Source organism: Helianthus annuus, chromosome 17, assembly GCF_002127325.2.
Source record: "Helianthus annuus cultivar XRQ/B chromosome 17, HanXRQr2.0-SUNRISE, whole genome shotgun sequence".
NCBI lineage: Eukaryota > Viridiplantae > Streptophyta > Magnoliopsida > Asterales > Asteraceae > Helianthus > Helianthus annuus.
This window is the reverse complement of record NC_035449.2, coordinates 6,209,652-6,231,311: the sequence shown is the minus strand read 5'-3', so window position 1 is coordinate 6,231,311 and position 21,660 is coordinate 6,209,652. Positions and strand designations below refer to the sequence as shown.

The 21,660-nt window shown below is 40.5% G+C and overlaps 1 protein-coding gene and 1 long non-coding RNA gene across 2 annotated transcripts; both read left to right on the top strand.

Moving 5' to 3' along the window:
- Window positions 1-527: 527 nt before the first annotated feature.
- LOC118489078 lies at window positions 528-3,947 on the top strand. The gene is made up of 3 exons (XR_004886100.1): window positions 528-662; window positions 1,847-1,930; window positions 3,738-3,947. It is a non-coding gene; the product is annotated as an uncharacterized LOC118489078 (long non-coding RNA).
- Window positions 3,948-4,404: 457 nt separating this feature from the next.
- On the top strand, window positions 4,405-6,359 carry LOC110868682 (U-box domain-containing protein 12). Its single transcript, XM_022117918.2, has 2 exons — window positions 4,405-4,992; window positions 5,220-6,359. Exons 1-2 carry the CDS (start codon window positions 4,607-4,609, stop codon window positions 6,148-6,150), a joined length of 1,317 nt encoding a protein of 438 aa, XP_021973610.1. The 5' UTR covers window positions 4,405-4,606; the 3' UTR covers window positions 6,151-6,359.
- The last annotated feature ends 15,301 nt before the right edge of the window (window positions 6,360-21,660 follow it).

Genomic DNA, 21,660 nt, shown 5'->3' with positions numbered 1-21,660 from the left:
GTATTAGATCCGTTATAAACAAATCCTACGAATGAACGTATTATCACAAGCTTGAAGAAGTATGTATATTGACCTATTAAAAACGGGTCAAGGGAAATGAAAATGTTATGTGAAGGTATGGTGTGAAAAATATGGACTTATTATAAAAAAAGTCAATAGTATGAATAAATATGAACTGAGATAGGATGATTACATATAATTATGATATGACTATGAAGTCAAACATAGATGTGTGTGTGTAAGAGGAAATGAGAAAGGTTTCGGGGACGAAACCTTATTTAAGGGGGGTAGACTTGTAACACCCCAAAACCCGAATGTTTATATTCGTTAAATGTTATGATCGGGTACATCAAGAAATAAATAACTAGGTTATTCGTCCTAGTTAAAAGTATGGTAGAAACAAATAAGGAATGAAAGTTGTGTCAATTCTAATTAGTGAGAAAACTTGAGGGACCAAAACGGTTAGGATGGAAAGATGGGTTTTATTTATGAAAATCAACACACACAAACACACACATTCGTGTGTTCTAGAAAGGAGCAGGAGCTCTCATGTGAGCTCAAGAAACCCTAAACGTGAAGAATCATCAAATCGAAGGGCAAATCAAGGTCTAAATTCATGAATGAACACGGATTAATGATCACCTTCACAAGGGGATTGTAAGGTATGTCTTAAAAGTTAGATTGGTGATCTTTCACGAAGTGGGTTATGATGTAAATTGCGAATTTGTATGAAATTGTGAATGGGTGTGTGTTAGAATCATCATATTGAACATGGGTTATGCATGATTTAGGTTAATTTGATGTTTAGAGGTGAAACCCATTTGTTTTGGTAAGGATGATGACTTGAATGATCACCCAAGTCCAATCCTTGTTCACATCTTGTTGTGTTATGGTGTATGTAATGCGTTCTTGTTAGGTAGATTGAATGTGATATGAATTTGTTGATGTTTTTGTGTTAATTGATGAATGAAAGCATGAAGTAGGAAGTAAAGCATGAAACACTTGTACATTATGCATAAATTGTGGCATGCACACCAAGTGTTTGATGAAATGCCTAGGTGGGATTAATAGATGAAATGGTATGCAAGTAATGGATGAAATCGTATAATATGGGGATATGATGTATTTGATGATAAATAAACATGAGAAATCTATTTTTATATGGAATTCATGTAGGATTTGGTTGGCCATGTTATTTAGTAAAAGTATGCATTAGAATATTGTACTCTATGTTGGAGTGGTATGATGTTTACTACATGTTTGAATAATTGCTTAATCAAAATTGATAAGTAAAAGTACACTAAATGTGAAGCATATGAGATCATTAGAATAGGATGAAGTTAGAATGATGTTGGGTTGTTAAGCATAGGTCATGGTGTTAGTTGTAGAATTATGTTACTAGAATGAACGGAATTAAATATGTTTGGTATGTGCATATAACTAGATGATCATGTGGTTGTATGCTTATTGCATCGTGAGTATGAAATGTATATAGTGTCATTAGTATAGTCTACTATAATGACATGGATGTATGAGGTTAAGTCGAAAGTTCATATGATAAATTGTTGACTTTTTGAAAGTCAACTGTGCATAAGTAGCAATGTTGGACTTTTGTCACAATTGTGATATTATAGAAAGTCATATGATGCGTGTTATATCCATACGTGTTATATGTGATGACACGATGAATTGTATGAGTTTGAAAGATTAACTTGTCGAAATATGCCTTATGCTTGTTAGAATTGACTAATGAAAGTCAAATGTGAAACATGAATTTGATATGATTGTTAATATGTACAATCATGTATGCTAACAAGAATGTGAATGCGATGACATGAAAGTATAGGGATCATGTCAAGATGGATGGAAGCATGGAAGGTTAACGGGTCAAAAAGAGGCGAGGAAACGGATGCGAATACGAACACTAAAGGTAAGTGATTTCCGTAATCACTTCGTAGTACAAGTAAGTGATAAAGTGTTGTAATGAATTAAATATGATGTTTGAGGTCAAATATGTGTTAAGGTCTTTCGTCGTAAATGATGGGTTTAAGGTTGACCAAAATGCCCATGATGGGTATTTTGGGGTAAACGAACTTAAAAGTGGTTTAGAAGCAAGTTATTCGACTAGAGTAATGTTTTGGGCAGGTATGGAAGTGGGGATGATGGTTTGGTCAGTCATAGACCAATTAATGCGCGAATACCCTTAACGGGTCAAATAGTTAGAAAATAGTTAAGTCGAATGTATGTAAGTTAAGGATTTCCGTAATCCGGAGGTAAGATTTTATGTTCATATGATAGAATGTGAATTTACAAGCATGTAGGAAGAAACGGGAGGTCAAACGGGTAAACGGTTCAAAAGTTACGTGCGTTTTAGTGCGTACGGACGACGAAACGAACCTGCAGAAAACTGCAAAAAAACTAGAGGGCGTCGCCGACGGGTAGGGGTACCCAAAGGTGGGATCCTAAAGAATATGTAGTAATATGGTACCCAAAGGTGGGATCCTAAAGAATAAGTAGTAATATGGTACCCAAAGGTGGGATCCTAAAGAATATGTAGTAATATGGTACCCAAAGGTGGGATCCTAAAGAATAAGTAGTAATATGGTACCCAAAGGTGGGATCCTAAAGAATATGTAGTAATATGGTACCCAAAGGTGGGATCCTAAAGAATAAGTAGTAATATGGTACCCAAAGGTGGGATCCTAAAGAATATGTAGTAATATGGTACCCAAAGGTGGGATCCTAAAGAATAAGTAGTAATATGGTACCCAAAGGTGGGATCCTAAAGAATATGTAGTAATATGGTACCCAAAGGTGGGATCCTAAAGAATAAGTAGTAATATGGTACCCAAAGGTGGGATCCTAAAGAATAAGTAGTAATATGGTACCCAAAGGTGGGATCCTAAAGAATAAGTAGTAATATGGTACCCAAAGGTGGGATCCTAAAGAATATGTAGTAATATGGTACCCAAAGGTGGGATCCTAAAGAATAAGTAGTAATATGGTACCCAAAGGTGGGATCCTAAAGAATATGTAGTAATATGGTACCCAAAGGTGGGATCCTAAAGAATATGTAGTAATATGGTACCCAAAGGTGGGATCCTAAAGAATATGTAGTAATATGGTACCCAAAGGTGGGATCCTAAAGAATAAGTAGTAATATGGTACCCAAAGGTGGGATCCTAAAGAATATGTAGTAATATGGTACCCAAAGGTGGGATCCTAAAGAATAAGTAGTAATATGGTACCCAAAGGTGGGATCCTAAAGAATATGTAGTAATATGGTACCTAATTGTGGGATTCTAAGTTAAGAATTTCCTTTACGTATATAGATGTGTATGTATGTATGTATAAAGGTATGTATGAGTGTATGCATGTATGTAAAGATGTAAGAAAGGTATGTACGTATGTAGATGTGAACGTACGTATGTATAAAGACATGTATGAGTGTATGCATGTATGTAAAGTTGGAGGAAAGATATGTATGTATGTAGATGTGAATGTATGTTTGTATGTAAGTATGTATATAAGCATGATTTAGACACGTTGAGTGTTAACGTTTTAATGGTGTACCTTGAGAATGAAAGGTAATGCAGGTACATTACTGAAGCCTCACCAGGGAATGGATACGCAGATGTAATGCTTAAAGTTTGAAAAATGACGAACAGTGAAGTGTTTGTGAATGAATCTTGTTTATATAATGTGTGCTAATGTATGAATGAATGTGGTGAGTGCAGGTTGTACGAGTCACGAGGATCTTCAAGGATTAGAGATCGAGGATCGAGTCACAAGACAGATTGTACGGAAACGTTGGTGTTGAAATTTAGAAAACCCATGTCATGCATTTAATTGTAAATGAGTCAATTGATGACTTCATGTGAAAAGGTTGTATTAAAATGAAGTTTTAAGTAAGTCAAGGTAATTATAAGGAAAGAAAGTTTATGGCTTGAACTTCCGCTGCGACTTTTAGTCAAATACGCATTAGGGTCTTACATTCGGGCTCAACCTGACCCGACGGTTATGGACCGGTTCTTCTTCGTGACATTTGTAGCGAGTTTAAAGACTGAACTGGTTTAAAAACCAGTTTAGATCAGTTAAAAACCATTTTTTTACCCAAACCGGTTAAAAACCGAATCAAACCAGTTAGTACCGGTTTAGGTTCTCCTCATATCAAATTGGTTTAAAAGCCGGTTTTTGTGCCATAAAAAAAACCAAAACCGATTAAAAAACCGGACCGGCTTTTCTGAAAAAAAAAACCCGACACCACATGCCATCTGGGCATCCGGCATGGTGCGTGACGGGTATAAGTGTATAAGTTATACACTTTAACCCCCCATCCTATTCACTTTTTTTCTATAAAAGTAAAACTCATGCTACTTTATAAAATCATCTTGTTGGAGGTTTCTCTCTCTCTCTCTCTCTCTCAGCATCAATCTACACAGTCTCTGTCTTCTTCTGCAATAAACTTCACCTTTTACACTTTACTTGAGTGCTCAAACAAGCCCTGAATCCAACGTACCACCATGTGACTTTGTCACCCCACATCACAAATAACATTATTCAGAGCAGTTCATAACCACAATGCACTAATTCTAATCCCAACAAAATGCCAAACCCACAACAAAACTTCAGCCTCTGGTCCTCCTGCCGCCGCAAACTCATCGCCACCATGCGCTGCAGCTGCGGAATATCCCGCCACAACAAACCCATCAACTCACCGCCGGTGATCAAGCTGCCGCCGGAACCTTCATCGGAGGAAAAGAATGTGATGATGAAAGAGACCATGAAGCGGTTGCAGAGTGGAGAAAACGATGCCGTGTTACGAGGAGCGAAAGATGTTAGAGAGTTGGCGAAAACCGATTCGGAAGCTCGAATGAATTTCGGGTTGATCGGAGTGATTCCATTGCTTGTTGCAATGCTTGATTGTGAAGATGTTGATTCACATATAGAGGCTCTATATGCTTTGCTTAATCTTGGAATTGGAAATGATATGTAAGATGTTTGGTTAATATTAGTGTAATTTGATTCGGTTACGGTTTTCATCAGTGGCGGAACTTAAACGAAAAATTTGTAAATTAAATATTTTACACTACATAAAACAAAATTTTGGAAATTTTTGATAAAATTAACACTGCGAGCGAAAAATCAGCTCCCCTGGTCTTAATGTGTGGCTTTGAGTTAATGTTAATGTTTATAAGTTATAACGCGATTTTTTTCAGGAATAAATCCGCTATTGTTGAAGCGGGAGGGGTACACAAGATGCTTGATCTAGTTACGCCTCCAAAAGAGTGTTTACCTGATGTGACAGCTGCAGTAATTGCGAATTTTCTTGGATTAAGTGCCTTTGATTCAAACAAAGTTGTCATAGGATCTTCTGGGGCTGTCTCATTCTTGATCAAAACCCTAAGAGGATTGATCAAGGCGGAAACCAAAACCGAGGACATGGATTCGCAAGTGGTTCAAGATTGTTTAAGGGCACTATACAATATATCTATTTTGGCGACGAATGTTTTGCGGATGATTGAGATTGATGGCTTTGTACAATTTTTGTTGAGCGCGATTGGAGGAGATGCGGAGATAAGTGAGAGAATACTTTTGATTCTGTCTAATGTTGTGTCGACCCCTGAGGGTCGACGGGCGGTTAGTGCTGTGCATGATGCGTTTACAATTTTAGTGGATGTTTTAAGTTGGATGGATTCGCCGAATTGCCAAGAGAAGGTGGCATACATTTTAATGGTGATGGCTTACAAGTCGAGTGAAGATCAACAAGCCATGATCGAGGCGGGGATCAAGTCTTCGTTGCTAGAATTAACTCTTTTGGGTAGTACTTTAGCACAAAAAAGATCATCTAGGATTCTAGAGATCTTGAGAACCGACAAAGGGAAACAAGTTTCAGAAAACACTAGAGGAGGTGCAGGGACGACTTTGTCAGCGCCCCTTTGTGGGTCCGGTGATAATGCTGAATCACCGGACTCATCAAGTGGTTTTTCAAATAGAAATGCGGTAAAGCACTTGGTAGAACAAAGCTTGCTGAGCAATATGAGAAAGATAGTGAAAAGGGCAAATTTACGGCAAGAGTTTGTGTCGTTAGAGCATTTGAAGTCGTCGGTTACTTTACATAATTCATCCTCAAAAAGCTTACCTTTTTGAGATGATTTTAATGGTGAAGTCGTTCGCTTTTTATGTTTATCGTATGATTAGACCTTTTGTTAGGCTATGATGTTTTATTTTGTAACGTTTATTAAGAAATCACTAGAATTACCAACATATTAAAAAGCTACATGTGCATAGTAGGAATGAATGTTCTTTGTAACCTTTGTTTTCTTACTTCAACTTGTATATAAAGCAAACCAAGCATGGACTTATAAACTAAAGAACTAAAGTCGTGGCTCCAATGGTTGTAGGTTTTATGTCAACCAAAAATCAAATGAAATTGTTATTTAAAGGAAGCTTTAGTTTGAAGTAGTTTGGTTCTTGTTCACCAATTTAAATATACCCTTGTGCTTGTGGGTGTCATGTCAAATGAAAGTTTGGGCATATAAGCCACATCACTATCGCGCATCTTGTAACACCCCGTGTTTTCCCAAAAGTCAAAGTCAAGTGTTGACTGTTATTGGAATTAAAGATCAATAAAGATTAATTTCATTTAGTTTCATTTTGATTTTCGTATTATTTGGAGTAAGTGTTGTATAATCAAACTAAACGGCCGATAATCGAACTATGAATCAACGACCGACTGTGAATAATAGGAAGTAACAACGCAATAAAGCTAGTCAATCAATAATCAAGCTAATCAAATCAATCATCAAACTCAAGTGTGGGGATTTTAGTACTTTTTATACGTGTGTGTGTGCCTTATGTGTTACTTGTGCATGTTTACTTTTATGTTAAAGTGTGTGGTGAATCAATCAAATCAATCAAGACTCAAAGGTGAATCAAACTCAATCGAAACCGACTTTGAAAATAGGTTGTAAGGATGCTCGTACGTTAGACATAGTAGTTGGGACTAAAAGTAATTTGATTAGGAATTCTATCATTCTCAAATCATCGTTCATCGAAGTCGAAATATCAAAAATCGTCGCGAAACACTCAAAACCAGGCAAGCCGATCGAACAGGGCAACCTGATCGAACAGGCTAGCCGATCGAACAGGGCAACCTGATCGAACAGGCTAGCCGATCGAACAGGGCAACCTGATCGAACAGGCTAGCCGATCGAACAGGCTGTTCGATCAGGCAGCTGCTCGATCAGGGATGCTGTTCGATCAGCTGACCCTTTCCTCTTTTGGAAGCCTATAAATAGGGCTGTCCTTGTCAAACTTTCCACTTTTGGAAAAGCTCTGACCGACCAGCCTCTTCTTCTCACTAAATCTCAGATTTCTCTCAAACCGGTAAGTATTTCGCTCTAATCCTTGTACGTTCTTGTTCATTAATCGATTCTACATCTTTCTATCTTTCAACACTTGGATTTCATCCATGAAATCACCAAGATCTAGGTGTTCTTGGGTGATGTCATCATGTGTTCTTCAAGAACACTAAGTTTTGGCATCATTCAACCATGAATAAGCTAGATCTAACCGATTTCCACATAAATAACCTAAAATCTCCCAAAGATCTTAACATTTCACGGTGGAAAAGGATTGGAAGATGGGTTTTCATCTATCTTTCAACTCTTTTACACTCAAAAAGGTGAAAACGAGACTTGAACCGATTTATAAATCAATCTAAACGAACACATGGTTCAAGATTCGGGTTCTACCGAGAGATATACCGATTTCGGGTTAAACGTTAAACTTGGGTTCCAAACCGTCTCTGACCGAGTTTGGGTGATTCCTGCTCGAGTCAGTAGACTAAGTAAGGACTTCAGCTTTGTGGTTCAACTCGTAGTCAAAATATCTCTAAAACATCAACAAATAACGGGAATAACCAAGTGTTAAGTGATAGGTTAACCGAATCGAGAAGCTGGCCGAACGGCTAGGCTGTTCGATCGAACAGCCCAACCGAACGACTATGCCAGCCGATCGACTAGGCTAACCGATCGACTAGCACTTAGTCCCACAAACTCATGTAGTGTAGTATTGACGAGTTACTGTTCGATCGACTACGTCACTCGATTGTAATCATTACTGCTCGAATCATGAGATACTATACTTCAAAACACTTAGACTTTTCAAAACATTGGGATGTCACCCGATCGAGCATGCCAACCGATCGAGTGACATATTTGAAAACAATGAAGTGCTAGCCGATCGGTTGGGCTAACCGATCGAACAGCTGTTCGATCGGCCAACCTGAAAGGTAGTACAAACCATCATACACAAACACATCCTTCACATCAAAGGAAGAAACAATCCACTTGAAAGAACCAGCCGATCGAGCCAGCCGGCCGATCGAATGGATGTTCGAACGGACTTCCAAACCAATCGAACAGCCCACTCGATCGAACTGCTGTCCGATCGAATGGCCTACTCGATCCAAGTACATTGTGTACTTTTTCCGCGTTACTCATCGTTGTGTTATCGAACTATTCAGGCTAACCTATTCTCAGTGCTCCTCTCAATCCACGATCAACCACGGTGAGTATACTCGATCCCTTTTTGCTTTCAGCACTTTTGGGTGTTACATACGTAATCTATCAAATTCACAAACAACACAAACTATTTGAACGCTAACCTACTTGCATGTATTACTTGTCTAAATGATTGCTGTTTATTATGTTTACACGTGGAGTGCTATCTACCTGCTTTAGCAACGTAGTACTATAGTTTGGACTCAGCACCCGTTCACACGGGGGTTGCTAAGGACAATTACTTGCATGGGTTACGGTGGTAATCATGTATTGCGAACTGTCTCGGACAGTCAACTTGAAGTCGTTGGTATCGATGGTCCCATGTTGATAATTTACATGCATCGTTTGCCCTTGTGTACGTGCTTGGTTATGCGTAAACTATTCGAACTTTATATGCTATATCAAACTTGTGTACTCACCTTTACATTATATGTATTGACTTTTATTTTAACGTATGTGACAGGTGTTTAAGCTACTAGCGTGCTAGGGAAGCGAGGCAATAATAAGCTTCTAGGAGCCTGTGACCTTAGGACAGTGTCCACATACCTGCTCCAGGGTCATAATTATCTGTAGATCTTGTACTGGCACCTGTAGTCAGTAAGATCTACAGTTAGCCGTCTAGAGGTCGTAAAACAATATTTAATTCGGTCTGTAATAATTAAGAACTTGAGTTGTCGGAACAGTTCCCATATTGTTTAGTTGATTTCTATGATAACTTGTTATTATTTGGGACACGGTATGGGACGTGTTATATAACTGAATTGTATGATAGTTGTTGTGGAAACTTCTGAACAATCTGTTTCGCTCAGTGCCGCGCCCCGATGATTCCGCCATCGGTTGGGGTGTGACAGATTGGTATCAGAGCCATAACTATAGGGAATTAGGTTAGACACGATCTAGTCCGGATCGCTGTCTTAGAGACCTAGACTATAGTTAGGAACCAAGAGACCAGGATTATGTGCTTATTTTATGTTGTTTCCTTCTATTCTATCATACATCCGAAACTCCGAGCCAAATTTTGTAATTTGGACGGGATTAGGAGTGAAACCCTCAAATTCCTGCCTAAATTACAAATTTTTGCCAATTACTTTGTGCAAATTTCTAACAACAAACGGGGCTGAAACCCGTAATTTGATGAAAATTTTCCTCTAAATTTTCTTAAAACAAGGAAGAAATTGCTGAGCTAGGGGTGAAACCCTAACCTTGGCAGTTATTCCGACCTTATTCTATCTCGCCAAGGCAATTGACGGACTCCAACGACCTGAACTCACGAGTATGGCCTAGAATGCGCATGCATAATGCCCAAGAATCGAGGCAGAAACATGTCCCCTAGAGTCGAAAGTTACGACAAGTCAACTGTGAATAGTTAAATTGCCATGGTTAGTCGAAGTCTAGTAGCCGCAGACAATCCATTTTCCGATTTTGAGTGTTGCTTTGTTGATTTTATATGATTTACCTGTTTACGTGTTTTAAGATTCGTTGATTGCTCCATTTGTTATCAATCTGCGTGACCTTTGTTGCTATCCTATCTCGATTCAAACCCCTGTTGATGTGATCTAAACGAAACCAGTGTGCTATGCTACGCTATACGACTAAGTTAGACGATACAATGTGATGCTATCCGATACGCAAAACGAACGACACTCGACTTGTGGTTATAGGTTTCTGTTTTCTGACAACCTCTGTGATAAAACTTAGTACGTGTTTAGGAAATTAAGTGCTCTAATTGTTTAATTGCTTATGTGCTCTAATTGCTTCTGTGCTTATGTGCCTCTATGATTATGTGCTTATGTGTTTATATGTGATACGTGACGTGAGATGCGACGTGATTCTAAGCTTTAGTAAACTAAGACGTGCGAGATTCGAATACGTTGTGTTGAGCCCTATGGCGATGTCTATTGCAGACCATGTCGTCATCATCAAGAATCCGCCAAAACCTTACCCGTCAGGAAAAGAGAGACCGACGTCTCGCCAAGCTCATCTCGAGGTCTGTAGCGAAAGCTGTCAGTGAGGTGTACGAAAACTCCAGCAAGTCGTCGGAAGAATCCCGAACCCTCACTGAACCCAGCAAAGCTTCGTTCAGTTTCAAGCAATTTAAGGCATGTGGACCGAAGGAGTTCACCGGTGAAGAGGGCCCTACAGGCTTATTTCACTGGTTTGACTCTGTGGAAGTTACCCTTCGTCAAAGCGGATGCCCGGATCATCTTCGAACTCTCAATGCTACCGGTGTCTTCCAGTCACGGGCACTGGACTGGTGGACAGCCGAAAGGAATAAGCGCGGGAACGACGCTGCCTACGAGCTGACGTGGGAGGAACTGAAAGCTATCATGCTGGACGAGTTCTGTCCTCCCCACGAACGCCAAAAGTTGGAGGATGAGTTCTGGACCATCAAGCAGAAGGAGGGCGACAACGCTGGTCTCACCGCCCGTTTCAAACAACTGAGCATTATCTGTCCAGACCAGGTCAAGACTCCTGAGATGACCATCAAGAAATACATCCGTGCTCTTCCGGATTGTGTTGCAGATTATGTGTTCGCCGCCAAACCCGCATCAATCGAGGAAACCTACCTACTCGCTGCCGAGATTAACGACAAGCGAGTTAAGGCTGGTGTCTGGGATAAGCCATCCAAGTCGTTGCATCAAGTTACTACCGCATCAACCGACAACCCTACTGCTCAAGCCTCCAAGTCCTCGAGAAGAAGAAAGAAGAACAAGAATTGCGCCGCCGCAACCAATGCTGCTCCTCTTCAGTCAGTACCGCCACAACAGCAGCAACCACAGCGCACTGCGCCAGTGATCAATGCGCCGCCGGCTAAGCGTGCGTACACCGGCCCCCACCCACTCTGTGCTACATGTTCTTATCATCACCCGGTGGGTGTGGCTTGCCGTTACTGTGCCCACTGCAACGTTTACGGGCATTTCACTGCGAATTGCCGCTATGGTCCTCGTCAAACGCAAGCTCAAGCCGCTGTTAACCAAGCCCTGCTACCTGCTCCTCAAGCTCCTCAAGCTGCACAGGCCCCGGCAAACAACGTTCGGACCTGCTTTGCATGTGGTGACCCTAACCACTTCGCAAACCGGTGCCCGAACAGAGTGGTGAAACAAGAAGCTCAACAACCCCAGCAACAACAACAGCAGCCTCAACAACAAGCCGCTCACGCCAGAACTTTCAACATCAATGCACGCCAGGCTCAAGCTGATAACAACGTGGTCAACGGTACGTTCCTTGTGAATGGTATATATGCATCATGTTTGTTTGACACTGGAGCCGATAACTGCTTTGTGTCATTTGAGTTTGAGAAACTTCTTATACGTAAGCGCTCTTATCTTTCGTCACCCTTCGAAGTAGAAGTCGCTACCGGAAGAACCATTGCTGTCAATTCTGTGCTCCGTGATTGTACCCTCAAGCTCAACAATCATATATTTCCGATTAATCTCATCCCGATGCAGCTCGGAAGTTTCGATGTCATAGTAGGCATGGACTTTCTTCGTGAAAACCGTGCTGAAGTTGTGTGTTCCGATAAGATGATTCGTTTTGTGCTAGCTAGTGGTGATATTCTATGTGTTTATGGTGAAACTACTGCAAAAGATCTCAAGCTCATGTCCTGTCTTCAAGCTCGCAAATATCTCCGCAAGGAATATCGAGCCTTCTTGGCCAACATTGTTGTAGCAGAGACGGACAAGAAAAGGAAAGTTGAAGTCAACGATGTTCCCGTTGTCCGAGAATTTCCTCAGGTATTCCCTGATGATCTTCCTGGATTACCTCCAAGTCGTGATATCGACTTTCGAATCGACCTTATTCCAGGAGCCAACCTAGTGGCCAAAGCTCCGTATCGACTCGCTCCATCTGAGATGCGAGAACTCTCAAACCAACTCCAAGAGTTACTTGAAAAAGGCTTCATTCGCCCGAGCACTTCTCCATGGGGCGCACCAGTCCTTTTCGTCAAAAAGAAGGACGGGTCGTTCCGAATGTGCATCGATTACCGGGAATTGAACAAGCTGACCATCAAGAACCGATACCCCTTACCAAGAATCGATGATCTGTTTGACCAATTACAAGGTGCTCAGTGTTTCTCCAAGATTGATCTACGTTCAGGCTACCATCAGTTGCGGATTCAAGAGGAAGACATACCCAAAACCGCTTTTCGAACCCGATACGGCCACTACGAATTTGTTGTCATGCCTTTTGGTTTGACCAACGCACCCGCGGTCTTCATGGATCTGATGAATCGCGTGTGTAAACCGTTCTTAGACCGTTTCGTCATTGTATTCATCGACGATGTCCTGATCTATTCCAGATCGAGGGCCGAACATGCGCAGCATTTGCGATTGGTTCTCGAGTTGCTTCAGGGAAACCAACTCTACGCCAAATTCTCCAAGTGTGAGTTCTGGTTGGAGGAGGTTCAATTTCTGGGTCACATTGTGAATAGTCGGGGTATACACGTTGATCCTGCAAAGATTGAGGCAGTCCAGGGATGGGTTACGCCAAGGAATCCGTCAGAAGTTCGCTCTTTTCTCGGACTAGCTGGTTACTACCGGCGATTCATCGAAGGATTCTCAAAGATTTCTGTACCGCTTACCTCCCTTACTCATAAAGACAAGCCTTTTGTGTGGGGAACCGCGCAGGAGACTGCCTTCCAAACCCTCAAACACATGCTGTGCCATGCACCAGTTCTTACACTGCCGGACGGAAGCGATGACTTCGTTGTCTATTGTGATGCTTCAAACCTTGGACTTGGCTGTGTTCTCATGCAACGAGACAAGGTTATAGCTTACGCATCTCGACAGCTCAAAATCCACGAGAAGAACTATACAACCCATGACCTTGAGCTAGGCGCAGTTGTCTTTGCCTTAAAGATTTGGCGACACTATCTGTATGGTACAAAGTGTACGATCTTCACCGATCACAAGAGCCTACAACATATCTTTAACCAGAGGGAACTCAATATGCGTCAACGCCGATGGGTAGAACTTCTCAACGATTACGACTGTGAGATCCGTTATCACCCAGGCAAGGCGAATGTAGTTGCAGACGCCCTCAGCAGAAAGAATTACGTGATAGGTGTTCGAAACATCCAGGCTCAGTATAACCTCGAAGCTCTCATCCGCGAAGCACAACACGCTTGCTTTAACGAGCGTACGTTGAAGAAAGAACGAATCTATCACGATGGGACTCAGCTCGTGAGCAAAGCCAACGGGATATTCTATTATCTGGACCGAATCTGGATTCCGAGGAGGACAGATTTGCGAAAGATCATCATGAACGAAGCCCACAAATCCCGATATTCCATTCATCCCGGTGCGGACAAAATGTACCAGGACCTTCGCTACAAGTACTGGTGGCCTGGGATGAAAAGGGATATTGCTCTATATGTTGGTAGCTGTTTAACTTGTGCAAGAGTCAAGGCTGAACACCAAAGACCCTCAGGCTTACTCGAACAACCGCCGATACCCGTATGGAAGTGGGAAAGCATAGCTATGGATTTCATAACTAAGCTTCCGACCACGCCATCAGGTCACGACAGTATTTGGGTTATAGTCGACCGTCTGACCAAATCAGCCCACTTTTTGCCAATACGAGAAGACTATAAGGTGGCCAAGCTAGCCCAAATCTACACCGACGAGATCATTAAGAATCATGGTACGCCTCGAGACATCATTTCTGATCGCGACGCTCGGTTTACATCGAGATTGTGGGAAACTTTTCAAGCAGCTCTGGGTACGACGCTGAATTTGAGTACCGCATTCCACCCGTAAACCGACGGGCAGACTGAAAGAACGATTCGTACTATTGAAGACATGCTCCGTGCGTGTGTTATCGATTTTGGTGGTAGTTGGAGCAAACACCTACCGTTGGTCGAATTTTCGTACAATAATAGCTATCACTCCAGCATCGAAATGGCACCTTTCGAAGCCTTGTATGGTAGGAGATGTCGCTCGCCTATTGTATGGCACGAGGTCGGTCATTCACAATTGACTGGGCCCGAGATTCTGCAAGAAACGACTGACAAGATCCACCAGATAAGGGAAAATTTGGTGAAGGCCCGGGACAGACAAAAGATGTACGCCGATAAACGACGCAGGCCCCGCGAATTTGCAGTTGGCGACTACGTGCTCCTAAAGGTATCACCTTGGAAGGGAGTAGTCCGATTCGGCAAAAGAGGGAAACTTGCGCCTCGATTTGTTGGACCTTTTAAGATTCTGGAAAGGATCGGTAAAGTTGCCTACAAACTCGAATTACCGGAGGAACTCAGCAATGTCCACCCGACTTTCCATATTTCAAACCTTCGAAAATGCGTAGCCGACCACGACGCAATAATACCACTCGACGATCTTCAGGTCAATGAGACGCTACACTTCGTGGAAAAGCCTGTCGAAATCATGGACCGACAGACCAAGCAACTCAGACGCTCTCGCATTCCTATTGTAAAAGTACGATGGGAAGGCAAACGAGGCGCGGAGTTCACTTGGGAACTCGAAAGTGACATGAAGGCCAAGTACCCGCAGTTGTTCAGATAGATCTGAAGCATCAAATTGGTAAAATCACACGGCGATGTACGGTTCTCGGCCTAATTTCGGGACGAAATTCCCTAAAGGAGGGGAGACTGTAACACCCCGTGTTTTCCCAAAAGTCAAAGTCAAGTGTTGACTGTTATTGGAATTAAAGATCAATAAAGATTAATTTCATTTAGTTTCATTTTGATTTTCGTATTATTTGGAGTAAGTGTTGTATAATCAAACTAAACGGCCGATAATCGAACTATGAATCAACGACCGACTGTGAATAATAGGAAGTAACAACGCAATAAAGCTAGTCAATCAATAATCAAGCTAATCAAATCAATCATCAAACTCAAGTGTGGGGATTTTAGTACTTTTTATACGTGTGTGTGTGCCTTATGTGTTACTTGTGCATGTTTACTTTTATGTTAAAGTGTGTGGTGAATCAATCAAATCAATCAAGACTCAAAGGTGAATCAAACTCAATCGAAACCGACTTTGAAAATAGGTTGTAAGGATGCTCGTACGTTAGACATAGTAGTTGGGACTAAAAGTAATTTGATTAGGAATTCTATCATTCTCAAATCATCGTTCATCGAAGTCGAAATATCAAAAATCGTCGCGAAACACTCAAAACCAGGCAAGCCGATCGAACAGGGCAACCTGATCGAACAGGCTAGCCGATCGAACAGGGCAACCTGATCGAACAGGCTAGCCGATCGAACAGGGCAACCTGATCGAACAGGCTAGCCGATCGAACAGGCTGTTCGATCAGGCAGCTGCTCGATCAGGGATGCTGTTCGATCAGCTGACCCTTTCCTCTTTTGGAAGCCTATAAATAGGGCTGTCCTTGTCAAACTTTCCACTTTTGGAAAAGCTCTGACCGACCAGCCTCTTCTTCTCACTAAATCTCAGATTTCTCTCAAACCGGTAAGTATTTCGCTCTAATCCTTGTACGTTCTTGTTCATTAATCGATTCTACATCTTTCTATCTTTCAACACTTGGATTTCATCCATGAAATCACCAAGATCTAGGTGTTCTTGGGTGATGTCATCATGTGTTCTTCAAGAACACTAAGTTTTGGCATCATTCAACCATGAATAAGCTAGATCTAACCGATTTCCACATAAATAACCTAAAATCTCCCAAAGATCTTAACATTTCACGGTGGAAAAGGATTGGAAGATGGGTTTTCATCTATCTTTCAACTCTTTTACACTCAAAAAGGTGAAAACGAGACTTGAACCGATTTATAAATCAATCTAAACGAACACATGGTTCAAGATTCGGGTTCTACCGAGAGATATACCGATTTCGGGTTAAACGTTAAACTTGGGTTCCAAACCGTCTCTGACCGAGTTTGGGTGATTCCTGCTCGAGTCAGTAGACTAAGTAAGGACTTCAGCTTTGTGGTTCAACTCGTAGTCAAAATATCTCTAAAACATCAACAAATAACGGGAATAACCAAGTGTTAAGTGATAGGTTAACCGAATCGAGAAGCTGGCCGAACGGCTAGGCTGTTCGATCGAACAGCCCAACCGAACGACTATGCCAGCCGATCGACTAGGCTAACCGATCGACTAGCACTTAGTCCCACAAACTCATGTAGTGTAGTATTGACGAGTTACTGTTCGATCGACTACGTCACTCGATTGTAATCATTACTGCTCGAATCATGAGATACTATACTTCAAAACACTTAGACTTTTCAAAACATTGGGATGTCACCCGATCGAGCATGCCAACCGATCGAGTGACATATTTGAAAACAATGAAGTGCTAGCCGATCGGTTGGGCTAACCGATCGAACAGCTGTTCGATCGGCCAACCTGAAAGGTAGTACAAACCATCATACACAAACACATCCTTCACATCAAAGGAAGAAACAATCCACTTGAAAGAACCAGCCGATCGAGCCAGCCGGCCGATCGAATGGATGTTCGAACGGACTTCCAAACCAATCGAACAGCCCACTCGATCGAACTGCTGTCCGATCGAATGGCCTACTCGATCCAAGTACATTGTGTACTTTTTCCGCGTTACTCATCGTTGTGTTATCGAACTATTCAGGCTAACCTATTCTCAGTGCTCCTCTCAATCCACGATCAACCACGGTGAGTATACTCGATCCCTTTTTGCTTTCAGCACTTTTGGGTGTTACATACGTAATCTATCAAATTCACAAACAACACAAACTATTTGAACGCTAACCTACTTGCATGTATTACTTGTCTAAATGATTGCTGTTTATTATGTTTACACGTGGAGTGCTATCTACCTGCTTTAGCAACGTAGTACTATAGTTTGGACTCAGCACCCGTTCACACGGGGGTTGCTAAGGACAATTACTTGCATGGGTTACGGTGGTAATCATGTATTGCGAACTGTCTCGGACAGTCAACTTGAAGTCGTTGGTATCGATGGTCCCATGTTGATAATTTACATGCATCGTTTGCCCTTGTGTACGTGCTTGGTTATGCGTAAACTATTCGAACTTTATATGCTATATCAAACTTGTGTACTCACCTTTACATTATATGTATTGACTTTTATTTTAACGTATGTGACAGGTGTTTAAGCTACTAGCGTGCTAGGGAAGCGAGGCAATAATAAGCTTCTAGGAGCCTGTGACCTTAGGACAGTGTCCACATACCTGCTCCAGGGTCATAATTATCTGTAGATCTTGTACTGGCACCTGTAGTCAGTAAGATCTACAGTTAGCCGTCTAGAGGTCGTAAAACAATATTTAATTCGGTCTGTAATAATTAAGAACTTGAGTTGTCGGAACAGTTCCCATATTGTTTAGTTGATTTCTATGATAACTTGTTATTATTTGGGACACGGTATGGGACGTGTTATATAACTGAATTGTATGATAGTTGTTGTGGAAACTTCTGAACAATCTGTTTCGCTCAGTGCCGCGCCCCGATGATTCCGCCATCGGTTGGGGTGTGACACATCTCGTCCTGTATGCAAGGGCGTAGCTTTCAAGGGGCCGGGAGGGGCGCCCGACCCCCGAACTTTTCGCTCAGTAATGTTATGTATGTACGTTTCGTGTAGAATTTTTTAGGTATATACGTTTTCGACCCCGCGGTTTTTTAAAGAAATTACTTATAAAGAACTTTTAGGTTCAGTGACTTCCGACCCCCTGTTGGAAATTTTCAAGCATCGCCACTGCCTGTATGGGTGAGAAACAAGGCGGTCGCAAGATACCGAAGCCACATCACCATCCCATCCCACTGCCTCATACCGCCACCCATATTTCTTTGGTTATTCTCCCATCTGGCTTCACCACCCTAAGAGAAACCCCGTAATGCCATCTCTCACCTTTCACCTCAGCCCATGTCACCCTCGTGGTATCCCCTCCCGACTTTATACCAATCCCAAGCCCGACAACCTTATTCAAGCTAGTATTTTAGGTCTAAAGATAATATATGGCTTTCATGATTTTCACACCCCTAAATCTTATTTTCACATCATTTTTCACTCTATCTATCTCTCTATATATCTATGTATGTATAGAGAGAGATGGAGAGGAGGAGTGTGTGAATATTAACTCCCTAAATTATATATCCACCATGTATCAATTCTTGTAGATTTACATAATATTTAAACTTAATAATAGCTCATTAACTCGTAGCTCAAAATCTTTCAACTATATATCAACTTGTTATCCCGCTTAAAAGCCTTTAGCAGCGACCATTGTACCTAAACGTTGGATATTAACCATTTATCGGACGGCCAAATGTGGTAAAAAAAGGCTGAGACGCGGATCAAGTTTTAGCTGCGACATATTAGAAGTCGCCGCTAAAGCCTAACATTCTTGTAGTGATAGAAAACCTTTCAGTTAACCATAGACACATATACATAACATATGTAGTGGTAATGGTACGTGTATTCAAATTATTATTACTAAATAATTATGAATTAAATGAAATCATTTGCTTCACATGTTAACAAATGTATTTATCAATGAATACACTCTGTGCAATTATTAAAAAAATATAGTGCATCAAGTATTATATGCATGTTTAAATCGGTGCATACCGTACTATTTTATAAACTTTAGTGGGTGTTTGGGGTTCCTTATTTTGAAGAAAAAAAGACTTTTAAAGGGGTAAAAGTCCTTTTAAGAAGTGTTTGGCTTTCCAGTTTAAGGGCAAAAGTCCTTTTTTGAAGGCAAAAGTCAGGATTTCCTGACTTATTTTTGCCAAAAGGACTTTTAAAAAAATCAGCAATAAGTTAAGCCAAACATGCCCTTAATGTCTTCAAAAGCGAATCCATGTATTCATGATGAATAAAATGATTTTAAAATAGTGAGTGAAGCTTATTGAAACCTATCATTATTACAAAATTAAACTTGTATTTTGCTACAAATATTTTGAAATAAAAAAAAAAAAAAATTCATAACAAAATCTGTAAAATTAAGAAAATAGATATTTTAATAAAGTATAAAGAGTTATATGTCATTTTAGTCTCTGTGGTTTGAGCTATTTTATCAGTTTAGTCCAAAGGTTTCATTTTTCGTTTGTAGGTCTAAAAAGGTTTTACCGTTGCCATTTTAGTCCACTGGGTTAATTTCATCCATGTTTCCTGTTAACGAGAAGGGCAATTAGGTCATTTTATATGTAATTCTGTTAACTGGAAGAGCAATTCGGCCATATAAAATGACCGAATTGCCCTTCTCGTTTATAGAAAAAATGGATGAAGTTAATCCAGTGGACTAAAATGGCAACAGTGAAATCTTTTTAGACCCACACAGGGGCGGAACCAGAGGGGGGTCAAGAGGGTCCGCTGACCCCCCGGAAATAGAAATTTGTAAGATTTTTATATGTACAATCTGAGATTTTTCTAGGAAAAACATGTTTTAGACTCTCTAGTTGTAGCCGATAGAAAAGAGAGTCTTATGATGACCCTCTGGCAAAGAAGTTCTGGTTCCGCCACTGAACCCACAGACAAAAAATAAAACATTTGGACTAAACTGACAAAATGGATAAAACCAGAGACTAAAATAACATTTAACTCAAGTATAAAAATTAGAAGCCTTTTGATTTTGCCGAAGGAAGCTGACAAAGAATGAATTACGACAAGTGCATTAAAGAGGTGATTAAAAAATATCAGATACAAAAACAGGTGAATTAATGTGTAATAATATGTTTAATAACATAACGATACGAATCTTTTCTTATAATACGAGTTTTATTTTGTTTATATTTTTCATGTCTTGGAGTTTTCAACTAAGAATGTGGATCTTGATTCTGCTTCAAACACCCACGCTTATATATACGTATTTTATTTAAATTATATTAAAATATTCCATTAGGAGAATTTGACCTCGTATCACCATTAACCAAGATATTTATTTGTTTAATTTAGAATAGTTGACATAGTTAATTTTCAAAAAAAAGTTGACATAGTTAATATTAATGGTGGTGCAAGCAATGGTACTATATGTGAGTATACTATATTGATAGTGAACCTAAAGGATACGACAAGTTCTGGATTCGATTCTCACAAAAGAGTTTTTTTTTAAGATTTATTGGGGTTTTTTTATGAAACGGTGTATATGCGTTATTGCCTAGTGGAGATGGATATAATCGGGTGGTTCCGTTGATGACACAATGATACTTCAGTGATCCGTTAGTGATTCAAATTTGTCGTTAAAAAATTGTACCATATAGTACTACTTTAATATTAGTATGATATCTAGCTTGGATCGAATCGTACCATTAATGAACCGGCCGTATACCAAAACCCGGTTTTATTGTATAACTTGTTTCATCAAAATAATCTTAAGTTTTGGGTTACACAAAATATTGTAAATACTATAAGTTTCATTTTTACCCTTTTGAATATACTTTTATCATATTTTTATTAATGTAAATGGAAATGGTGTACGCCACCACTAGGCTTACCCTATCGACCGGTCTCACGGCCAATATGAAGGAGGTAAATTACGTGTGTTTCAGAGTAAATCGGTTGGTGCTAAGGTTTGATTCCTAGATTTCTACAACAGATTCGCACCTCCTTACCACTTGAGCACTATCGTGATACTGCTTAATGCATGTTTGGATCTTCTAATAGTGTAATAGTGATATAATATGAATGTCATGGGGGTGTTTGAGATTCCTTTTCAACCTCCTTATTGAATTTTGCAAAAAAAATATAAGGAGTTTGCAAAAGTCATATTTCTCTAACTTCTCAAAATCTCTTTTTTAACACATTCAAAAAGTCATAAAAGCACCCGTAGTGGAAAGGGTTTTGGGCGGTTTTTCCCTAAAAACGCCCCATCACGCCTGCACCACCGCCTCCGGGGCGTTTTTGATGGTTTTTTTTTTGTTGGGCATTTCCTTAAAGACACCTGATTGAAGAGAGAATGGCCAATGGAACATTTTTGATGGTTTTTATTTTTATTTTTTTAATTCAATTTCAACATCTAATCATTGCAATGGGCATTATACCACTACACCTCTTTTTAACTTCAAGCCCATTTGCTCACTAGGAGCCACATGTCGAATAATGCCCAAGGGAGGGGCTTGAAGTTCAAACCCCACTACATATGGTCTAAGGAGGGGCAAAAGTCAGTTTTCCA